We start from the raw sequence: 11217 nt of genomic DNA, 5'->3' as shown, positions 1-11217 counted from the left end.
ATTTATGGAAATCGTTACAAAATCAATTGTACAATAAGAAAGACAGAAATTGCTATATAAGTTATATAGCAAAAAATTGTCATTATCTTGTCAATTATTTGCTCTCTAAATCTTCATTGAGATCTTCCTGAAAATTAATGTATCATAATATTTTACTGTTTCATTATTCGTATTCTGTATGTTATTCAATTTGAAATACTTACATATTCTTGCAAAGCGCGCGACACATGTTTCGAAATTTCTGGAATGGTCAAGTCCATGGTCGATTGTCGGCCACTAATTATTGTTGGCAAAATTGATCTCGAACGATCAAAGAGCGAAGCGAATGATTGCAATAGAAATGCCAAAAATGCTAATGATGCTAACACGCTAATGGGATCAAAAGCTCTAAAATATATATGTAATATTATTATTATCAACTATGATGTAATTCCATTCTTATACTTCATAGTATAATATAATCGCAATAAAAATATTAATTATAATTATATTTAAAAATTGCTTTCTTTTTATTATTTACTCTTACTTATTTAAAATTATTACTTACGAGTAATAAGCTGGTAATGTAGATGAATCGAATCCACTATAGTAACTACGTTGAAGATTCGACTGTTGCCTGCCATAATTGTGAGAATTTGTGTAAGGTAAAAACATGCTCTTTGATTCCATCTTGTATGTATCCGATAAGTAACATAGAGGTGGATTTCTGCAAGATGATGCTTGGCTTGTAGTTTTCTCCGATCTGGTATGAATTTCACAAAGGATTGTGTCAAATACACTAAGCAACAACGAAATTTTCAGCATTTTTTTTATACCTATATGTTTACCTCGTATTTCAATAATAAGGTATCTTAACATTTCCGATGCATTATATATGTAAATATCGGGAAAAATGATAACGGTCTCTTTCTCGAGTCCGTACGTGCTCCAATTGTTAAAGTAAATAGTAAAACTTAAATTATGGTGAATTTGAATACAAATACAGATAACACAATTCCAATCTCATTACATTATTATATCATTATAATGTACGTCTTTTTTCTAATGAGCGTAAAATCGTGTGTGCATGACAAATTGATTTGGAAAGTAGGCCATCTCCCCATCCTTTACAGAAATCGTAGGAAACGATGGTACTGCTGGTAAAACGATAAATTTAATTCGTTTTGCTATTTTGGTTCAACCTTTATTGTCACATTTAAGACTTAACAAATTTTTTACAGCTTCTTTGTATTTATTGGTCGAATATTGATCTTCACCGTTGTTTATAAGATCCGAGACGGCAATTTTATATTCTGTCGCATGCGGAATAGTTTCGTAATCGTAATTAGTTGGCGATATCGGCCACATATACAAAGTTACTAGACTCGTACGACTCTGGCTAGTGTCCCAATCGAAATATTCCATGTCTGCTATAGATTTCTCAGCTTCCCAAGGTTCCACTCTCTACAATATAAAATATTCGAGAATTATATCCGATAAAGAAAATTAAACTATACGTTTATTTGTATTAATTTTTGGACTGTTGTTAACATTACTTACCCAAGATTCATGATATACTGCCGTGAGAAGATACCATGCATATTCTAAATTTTGCTTTCTAGTTGGACACCTATCAGCCGTTATTGTTATTATATCTGTTTCTGAATTGTATTTATTTCCCAATAATCTTAATAATTTATCTTTGGCATGAGTGTCTAAATAAAGTGAGGATAGTTTCACTTGCAGACTCACAATCCTAGCAAGTGGATCTCTAATGGTTGGCGAAGAATAACAGTAATCAGATGTTATAATCTCAACGGGAAAATGCTTCGTACACTTTTCTTTATCATCTAAAATTGTAGGCCACTTTGTGCAAAATTGCTTCAACGATTCGCAATGCCTCTGAATTGCTGGTGGTGTTAGATGCAGGAAGTTTGGTATTTTCATGAGCTCGGCATTAGCGTATTTATTGGGTGGCACGCCCTTTTCCTGGTATCCTTGACGCAGTGGTAGAGGTACCGTACCAGGGTGAAAGGTTCGGGCACCTGGCCATACTGACGGCCAGTCCTGGTCGACAGGCATATCCGTAGCTCTCGGCGGTGGTATGGAAATTTGTCGTGTTTTTCGCTTCTCCTGCATAGTTCTTTTTTGCGAGTAAAGTTCCAGTACGCGAAATTCTGAAAAATGGAAATATTTATTAATCTTTTTTTGTTTCCAACAGATTAGAAAGTAGGTGGTTAGATAATTGGTGCTAACGTTCCGGTTCGTTGCTGTTCGCTTCCGGAGCATTTGAATGCGTCGACAAAAATTTTAATGCTTTCGATAAATTTTGAGTAAGGCTTACCGCCTTAAATCTACACCTGAATGACAACATCTTTATGTAGATTTGAAACAACCACAAATACAATTTTATATAAAAATAATCATTAGTCTTGTGCTCTGCGCCACAACAGATAATTCACTTCTTCTTCTTTCTCTTTTTTCTTAAATGACACCTGCCCTCGATAGAGGGTCAATGCGGCCAGGACTGCGTTCAGAAACATCTCCGGATGCACACGAGCGTCGTTCTATCTTTGTTCAACTTTTATGCGGCGTTTACAATAGAGATTTTAAGCTTTAAGAAATTGACCAATCACAGTCAAGTATGAGAAGAATACTCGCCTGTGATTGGTCAATTTCTTAAGGCTTAGGGCTTAAAATTTCTATTGTAGATGTCGCATTAGTAAATAATAAAGATAGAACGACGCTTGTGTGCATTCGGGGATGTTTCTGAATGCAGAGCTAAACTAGAGAGCCTCTAGGAGAGAGAGGCGCCAACCAGCCTTTTCATGATTGGCTGGTATAATATATCTGGTCATTGCGACGCCAATGCAGAGCAGATGGGATACGAATTCTTGGACCAAAGATATCAAATGTTTAAGGTTATATTACGCATATTACAAAATATAATGCGTAATATAACCCTAGATATCAAATGTTTAGGGTTATATTATGCATTATATTTTGTAATATGCGTAATATAACCTTAAACATTTGATATCGTCGGTCCGAGAATTCGTATCCCATCTGCTCTGCATTGGCGTCGCAATGACCAAATCGGCACATATTATGCCAGCCAATCACGAAATAGCTGGTTGGCGCCTCTCTCTCTTAGAGGCTCTCTAGCCAGAACCTTACGTATAGACCCCTGCGCCCTGCGCCGTTATATTTCATATCGGCGGCGGCGTTAGAGGCAAAATATCTTGGCGGCGGCAAGTTCGCCAAAAATTTACTTTTTTGGCAGCGGCGGAATCGGCGAATGATAATTTATCGGCAGCGGCGGCGAACGGCAGCGTTAGTACATTTTTTTTAAATAAAAAAATCAAACTTCAACATAATGTAATATAAATAGATTTAGAACTACTTCAATCAGATTGGATTAACTTTTAATTATTGGAATCGACATAGAAAGTTAGAATTAAATTTTTCGAACATAGAATAAATTTCAATTTCAACTTTTGATAATATAAACAAAAATAAACATTATACATAAACAAAGTATATATAGTTATACATTATATTAAGATTTTTAGATTTCATATATATAAAACACAGCACTTTTGTTTTCAAAATACAATTACTTGCATTGCAAATTTCTTTTCTTACAACAAAATAGCATACAATTTAATTCAAAATATTATTACTGACCATCATATGTAAAAAAGATAAAATATAATTTATTCTGTCAGACTTATACATATAAAAATTTCTTTCCATATTAAATTGCCTAACTTATGTTTATTTTATTGACTTTAAATATATATTTTTTATTAACTTGAAGTTATCGTGAATACCCAGACAGCACAAAACATCCTCAGGATCATCCTGAATATGTCCAGAACGGTTCAGGACATTTGTAGGATGTTTTAAGATATTATTATAAATATATTTATAAAAATTTAATATGCATACATAATTATTTTTAGTTGTGTCGGCTATTTAATATAATTTAGAAATCTTAAGTATTATAACAAGTATTAATGTCCTATAAATGTCCACTGGATAACCCCTGGATGTCTGTAGGATATATCTGCCTTGTCTATTATATTGGATGTCTTTTGGATTTCCAGAGGACATATACATGTGCAATTAATTGTTAACGTTAATTTCGTTTAATATTAATAATTGAATTTGATGCGCACATTTTCATATATCCAAAATTATTATTTATTTAATATTTCATGAAAAATGTTACTGTTCGCAACATTCCAAAAACTTTACAAATAATAGTATTCAACCGCTAGTTCGTTTGTTTACCGCTATGCGACACGCGAACTCGTATTTGAGATTTGGTCATGAGAATTATATAAAGCTTGCAAAGAGCAACTGACAGGAAATTACAAATGTAATTATTTTCTATCAGTTCAATTTCTGATGCAATCCCAACATAGGGAATTCAGATATTGGATTGTTTAGACAATATTACACAACTCAAATCCGGGAGCCAAACCTAAAATATTCATGTACAGCACGAAAGCCTCAAATATTAAAGAACGGTGAACTATTTTTAATATTAGCTTTTTAATATTGGCAGTAAATAACAAAACGTAATTTTAATTTATATTGAAATTTTTAAATTTGCTCCTTGAAACATACGAAAAATATCCCTAACATATCCTATAAAAATCCTTAGGATCCTTCCACAGGATCTCCCTGGATTCTCCAGAGATTAATATACGGCTATCATTTACTCTTCCTCAGGACATCCAGAGGAAATCTGAGGATTACAATGGGATATCCTGAGGATATCCTACATGTGTGTCCTGGATGCCCTTTGGACGTCCTAAGGACATCCTTGTGCAGTCTGGGTAAATAATATTTTATTAGTTTTTGATGGTTTTAACGCAGAACGCTTTGCTGTATAATAAGTAAACCTGCAGAAGAGAATACACGTTCAGATGCTGAACTTGTAATCGATATGGGATAAATGCAACATACCATTTGTACCAATTTGATAATGATAACTTCATTTTATTCCACTATTGTAGAAGATCTTCAATAGATTCTGATATGATGGCTGCGTTCAGCAGAAAAAGCAGCTTTGCAACTGTTGTAAAATTCTTTAATACGATTGATTTATACATTTAGATCCGGCAGGAACTAAGGGCAAGAACCAATCATATTAAAGAATTTTATTACTGTTGCAAAGCTACTTTTTCTGCTGAACGCAGCTAATCACTGAACTGAATACTCACTAAACTGTTTTCTTTTGCTAAATACAGCCAATCACATTTTTTTCGGCGCGCCGCATTAATTTTCGGCGGCGGCGGCGTTCGGCGAAAATTTCAAGATCGGCGGCGGCGGAATCGGCGCATGATAATTTACCGGCGGCGGCAGCGTGTGGCGCGGCGGCGCAAGGGTCTACTTACGTATAATGAGTACGGAAGTGGCATTAATCAAGGACGTTCCTTAATGTACTTGTGTTTACAGAGGCGTATTTACAAAGGCGTATCCGTTGCAGATTTGAACGTAATGAACTTGTTAACAGTTTGATTCCATAGTGTAGAAATGCGTACTGAAACGGTTCGGTGTGCTCTAATAAAGGATCAAAGAGAAGGACATTGCAATAACATGGAGTGACCACGCAGCGCAGCGGGAATTTTAAATGTTCATTTTACATGCTTTTAAGAAAGCAGTGATTAATCTACAAATTTTGCTAGATGGATTTTTTAAAATGTCAAAAATATTATCAGTTAGAGGTTCAACCAAATTAGCAATAGCGGTTTTTAAGTACAAAGATTTGTCTTGTGTATTGGGGCAATTAGACACGATGTGATTGATATCTTGTGAAAGATATCCGCACAGGCAGGCCGGGTTACCAGATAAATTTTTTCGATATAAGCTGTGGTTGAGATTGTAGTGGTTAGCCCGAATGCGTGAACTATGGTTTCCTTGGTAAGGCTTGTAACGATGCATCTCAGCGTTACCCTTCATCGTTACCCGGCCGCCGATTCGCCGGAAGTCCGCCGCCCGATAAACACGGTCGGGCAAAAAGCGGAGGCGCTGAGCATCCATTTTTTAAACGATAGACAAAGCGCATAAACATCTAACCACCGTTAAGCGCGCATAACCATCAAGAGCCGGTGAAGCACTCGGGTACCGATCGACCGATACCGAGAATACCCGAGTCGCATGCGCCGGTTCTATGAAAATACCGTTAGAACAATAAGCGAATTACGCAGATGCACGCACCGAAAACCCGTATAAATAGAGCGCGTTTTTGACTATCGGGACCAGATCTTCCGATCCGCCAGAGTCAGTAAGACGCCTGGAAAATATTCTAGATCCTTAGAAAGCTCCTACGAGAGAGAAAACGGGGTTGGGCATACCCAGCCTCCGCTAAGAGTTTGCGGCATCTCAAACGAGCAGTCCTTTCAAATCATCGTTAGAGGCAAAACGGGATCGGACGTACTCGACACTGCCGAGCGTTCTCGGCACCTCGCAGATTTCCGACCATCTGCGTGTACCGGTAGCATTCACCGGTAGCATTGGAGGGGACTTTTCCGCCACGGACGGGTGTACTCGTCAGCCGCCACGTTCCTGAGTCCGAGTAAATCCACATCGCGATTCCGCTAACCGACGCTATTAAAATCCGCTCGAATTACAAGACTCACCGTCGACTGCCATCGTTACACCGGACTCGCCATCAGTACGGAGCGATAAGTCCCGCGCCGAGGGACGACCCGCATCCCTACCGTAACACCGATCGACGCGCAGGAATCAATATCATCATCCCTACGCGTCAAGGGACCGTCCACCAAAGCTACCGAAATTACCGCCTGCACGATCCTCGGCCCGACAGCTAGCGGCTCCTGCCGAACCCGCGCCGCATGATTTATAATCGATAATTCAAGTCTCGAAGACCGCAGAAAGGTGACTGCGCTGCATTGTATGCAGTACCGTCCGCACTGACCACGTCCGAATTGACCACGCGCCACCCTGATACTTTCACCACGTAGTATACATCCACGCGCTCACATACTTGTATAATACTTTCTATACTTGTATAATACAGGCACACACGCTCACATTCCACATACAAATGCGCACCAACGTTTATTTGATATGGCTGCGATCTCACACATATCTTATACATCCACGCGCGCACATTTATATTCTTTAGTTGCTCGTCTGGCTAATTCATCAGCCATTTCGTTGCCATGAATCCCTTTATGTGACGGGATCCAGATAAATTGAATGTGGATTTTTAGCTCGCGCGTCGCCTTGAGTTTCTCTTTTATAAGCGGGATTAAGTAATTGTTTTGATTTAGTGTAATTTTTTGGAGTGCTTTAATCATACTCATGGAGTCGGAAATGATAGTTGCTTCTGAAGCATTGATGTCAAATATGAGTAAAATCGCGTTATAAATCGCCCAAGCCTCCGTAGATAAAACGGAAGCGTGGGATGGAACCTCATATATGAGTTGAGTTCTCGGTAGGGGGGAATAACAGTCAGATCCCACGTATGTGCTATCATCAACTTTAGACTCATCCGTATAGAGAGTAACCGTTCCTTCTATAAGTTTACCAAAGGCCTGCAGAAAAATACTTGTGCGTAATGCTTAGGAAATTGTTCCAATTTATCTAGAAAGTCTTGTTGAGGATATTTAATTTCGAGAGAAAGATACATAGAGTGATACGAATGTTGAAATTGAGGCAGAGTAATACCCAGTAAGCAAAATGTTAGCAGTCTGCCAGTAATTTGCGAGCAGATTTAAGCAGAATATTGCAGCAGATTGGCCTCAACTGCGTCCGCACTAAACTTATGTTCTATCGGCAGAATCTGTCGACATAAGCTGACAGCAAATTATTGGCAGAAATCGAGTAGGATCTGCGCAACGCAGTTAAATGCTATATTGGCGGCAGAAACCAAGCAGGATCTGTGCAACGCAATTTGATGACAGATTAGTGGCAGAAATCGAGCAGGATCTGTCGTCATAATTTAAATGGTATAACGGGCATTTAAATGCTAATTAGTAAATTAATTTACATTGCTCGTTTTGCTTAAAAGATAATAAATGAGATATACAATGTATATAATATATCTTTGTTTTATTGAGACAAAAAATGTTAAATTTTGGTCACAAAATGAGTTAGACGTTCTAAATTTAGATCTCATAAGACTCGAAAATGACGTCAATAATTGATGTCACATTCAAAGGACGTCATTTGCTGACGTTTGTATTAATAACATATAAATATATAATATTAATAACATATAAATATATAATATTAATAACATATATTGTAACGATACATTACCAGCCTTGCGGGCCGACCAGCCGCCCGCAATTCTGAGGCTCGGCGCCTATGACGCCCCTAAACTTCCATATCCGTGTTTCGGTCCCACCGTGGGGCCGCCCCACCACGCACCGACTCGCGTGAGTGGGAGGTCGGCCGCCGGTATATAAAGCGCTCCGGCAAGCATACCGGTACCAGTTCCCGATCCCGATCCCTGTCACGAACAACTCTCCGGATCCCGAACCGATTCTCGCGTTACACCAGGCTACGGGCTTCCCGTAGTTAGGCCAGGCTTCCCGGTTGCTGGGACGGCGCATCCTGATACCCCGCGTTATACCAGGCTACGGGCTTTCCGTAGTTAGGCCGGGCTTCTCGGTTACTAGGACGGCGCCTCCTGCTAGTGGATAAGTCCGTATCGCGTTACCCCCTAAGACCGTTTGTATATACCGCGACCCGTTTGTACCGAAAGACCGCTTTGGTCTCCGCGCTCTAATAGATTCTAGTATCGCCTTGTATATACCGCGACCTGTTTGTATCGTACGACCGCACTGTATATACCGCGCATTATAACTGTAGAGCCACATTACGATTTCTGTTAGTATCGCGCCTATTCCACCTGTACATCCGGCCTCTGGACTACACAAGCGCGCTAGCCCTTCTAAGGGTAGGCCGCGGAAAGCGCCGACACCTCGTCCTTCTCAGGATAAGGTTGTCAGGCCTTTGGAATTACGAACGAAGGCCACGCAACACCCGTAGTATTTAAGACCCATTCTGTCCCGCTTAAAATAACCCTAGTTTACTCGCATGCGAACACCGCAATAGCAGAAACGTCCGCGTGAGCCGCGCTCGATTGCCAAGCTCCACGCGCACCAGCCACGCGCGCAGCGCTGTACGCGAAACTCTGTACGCACCGCCCTGGCATAGCGCATTGCGAATAACCACCGCTCACGCGAAACTCTGTACACACCGCGCCCGCATGTTTCATTGTACATATAATATAGATCAATGTTGGACTTTGATAATCGCTTGAATAAACCTAATTGTTTAATCGCTTATACCGAGGTAAAGTAAGTTGGAGTTTCCCCCTTCTCCCGAATCCTGGCACTGGCGAGCCTTGATCCGTGGCGTACGGGAAAGGAAAACCGTTACAATATTAATATAATATATATAGAAAAATTTAAATAATTTAATTTATAAAATTAAAGATTTTATTTATATACAATAGAAGTTAATTTCTATTTCTTATATTTTAAGTAGGTAATAACAAAATATTTTTACTTATTCGAACAGAAATTGACCAAATAAGTGAAAATCGAAAATTTATTTGTCCGATTTCCTAAAAATCAGTTCAGTATCTGAATTTCCCTGTATGGGAACCATATCAGAAATTAAACTGATAGAAATAATTACATATATTATTAGCCCCATTTTACAGGCTTTATATATGCTCATGACAAGAAATACGAGTATACAAAGTGAATAATGCGCCGCATAACAGTCAGCGAATAAAATATACTATTTCAATAAATATCTAAAAGCTGCATATTCTGCTCGATTTCTGCTGCCAATTTATTGTCACATTGTGCAATAATTATTTTGGCTTATAATTTAAAAACTAAGCCTCGAAAAAAATTTTGGCAAAGGAAAAATCGTCTTAGAATAGTGTCAAGTATATGACATTGTAAGGACAGAAGGTTGTTTTGAATCACCCTGTATATTACATTTTACATATTCATATAAAATATTTAATTATAAACCTATTACAATTTACATTAAAATCTTATATACAATTTTTTTTCAGAATAAATTATTGTTTATGTTTACTTATTGTTTACTTTTTCTATTACTAATCATGTTTTATATTTCTGTAAAATAATTTATTTTGTTATATTTCGTTTTATATTATTGTACAAAAATATATATTAATATCAATATATTTTTAATGCTATTTATTATTCGTTATTATATTATAATTAATAAATAAATAACTTTTGTATTTGTTTTTTTTTGTAAATTGCATTAACAAAATAATGTCAAACAAAAATTGACAGTCGTATTTTTCTATTCCGTTGATATGATACACGAAGTATCATTGATATTATAGTAACGAAAAGCAACAAGTTACCAAGTCTAACAGGTACCTCTGTCTTACATCTTGTGTATTTATTCACTCTGTTACCTATTATTCTACTATTATTATTAATCAACATACAATATTTAATTGTACGTATAATTTTAACTATAATTTAAACATATATATGCACATATTTTTATATACAAGTATAAAATTCTCAAAAAATAGGCGCCCGTTAGTCTTGTTGTATTACTGCTTTCTGCCACAAGAGACTAGAAAGCATTTTCAGGTTGTATCTCGACCGTAAAGCGAGACGTTAGAAGAACAAGAACAGCACGCGATTGTCGCTCCTTATCTATATTTATCTCTCAACGATCGCATCTCAACGTATCGGTGCGTGGTTTAACGGATACTACACACATACCCGATGAAAGATAGACAAAGATGGCGCCAACATCTCTCTCTGTCAAGCAATCAGTGTACTACCACTATCGAAAAGATCGAAAAGTGGATGTAGCACGGATATGAACTAAATGATCGACAGTATCGAAAAGTGAATGTAGCATGGACATAAACCATATGGAGATTTGACCGACAGTACCGAAAAGTGGATGTGGGTAAGTTCCTAATTTCTAAAAGTGAATGGCGCTGTTCTACGGCCTAGAAAAAGTGTCCCACGAAAATCGCCGGCATTGCCTCTCTCAGGCTTCTTTCTTCTACTAGTCATAAGAAAACCATGCTAGTCACTAATCTGGTATATAGGGCCGTGTGACGAGTATTCGTCGGAGCCAATCCCTACATGAAGAAGAAGAAGAAGAAGACTAATCTGATGAGATTTATGGCTATCCAAGGAACAGAAAGCCCTACTCTCTTGTTCGCGGGTT

The 11217-nt window shown here is 37.9% G+C and overlaps 2 protein-coding genes across 2 annotated transcripts; both read right to left on the bottom strand.

Annotated features, from left to right (window-relative positions):
* Positions 1-69: 69 nt before the first annotated feature.
* Positions 70-897, bottom strand: LOC138939173 (uncharacterized). Its single transcript, XM_070306769.1, has 3 exons — positions 548-897; positions 204-387; positions 70-127 (listed from the first exon to the last, which is right to left on the bottom strand). Exons 1-3 carry the CDS (start codon positions 856-858, stop codon positions 95-97), a joined length of 528 nt encoding a protein of 175 aa, XP_070162870.1. The 5' UTR covers positions 859-897; the 3' UTR covers positions 70-94.
* A 137-nt stretch (positions 898-1034) lies between these two features.
* On the bottom strand, positions 1035-2514 carry Mrps35 (mitochondrial ribosomal protein S35). Its single transcript, XM_070306766.1, has 3 exons — positions 2236-2514; positions 1540-2156; positions 1035-1443 (listed from the first exon to the last, which is right to left on the bottom strand). Exons 1-3 carry the CDS (start codon positions 2351-2353, stop codon positions 1177-1179), a joined length of 1002 nt encoding a protein of 333 aa, XP_070162867.1. The 5' UTR covers positions 2354-2514; the 3' UTR covers positions 1035-1176.
* Positions 2515-11217: the final 8703 nt, after the last annotated feature.

The sequence above is a fragment of the Polyergus mexicanus genome, unplaced genomic scaffold (genome assembly GCF_030449975.1).
Source record: "Polyergus mexicanus isolate NDT 795.1 unplaced genomic scaffold, iyPolMexi1.0 SCAF_14, whole genome shotgun sequence".
Lineage (NCBI taxonomy): Eukaryota > Metazoa > Arthropoda > Insecta > Hymenoptera > Formicidae > Polyergus > Polyergus mexicanus.
The sequence above is the reverse complement of the archived record's forward strand: the minus strand, read 5'-3'. Positions and strand labels throughout refer to the sequence as shown.

Coding starts and splice junctions, on each gene's coding strand:
- LOC138939173 (XM_070306769.1), bottom strand. CDS start 858: ATGTTAAGATACCTTATTATTGAAATACGAGGTAAACATATAGGTATA. Junction 388..547: donor ACATTACCAGCTTATTACTC/GTAAGTAATAAT, acceptor TATATATTTTAG/AGCTTTTGATCCCATTAGCG. Junction 128..203: donor CGCGCGCTTTGCAAGAATAT/GTAAGTATTTCA, acceptor ATTAATTTTCAG/GAAGATCTCAATGAAGATTT.
- Mrps35 (XM_070306766.1), bottom strand. CDS start 2,353: ATGTTGTCATTCAGGTGTAGATTTAAGGCGGTAAGCCTTACTCAAAAT. Junction 2,157..2,235: donor GAACAGCAACGAACCGGAAC/GTTAGCACCAAT, acceptor TCCATTTTTCAG/AATTTCGCGTACTGGAACTT. Junction 1,444..1,539: donor CAGTATATCATGAATCTTGG/GTAAGTAATGTT, acceptor TTTATATTGTAG/AGAGTGGAACCTTGGGAAGC.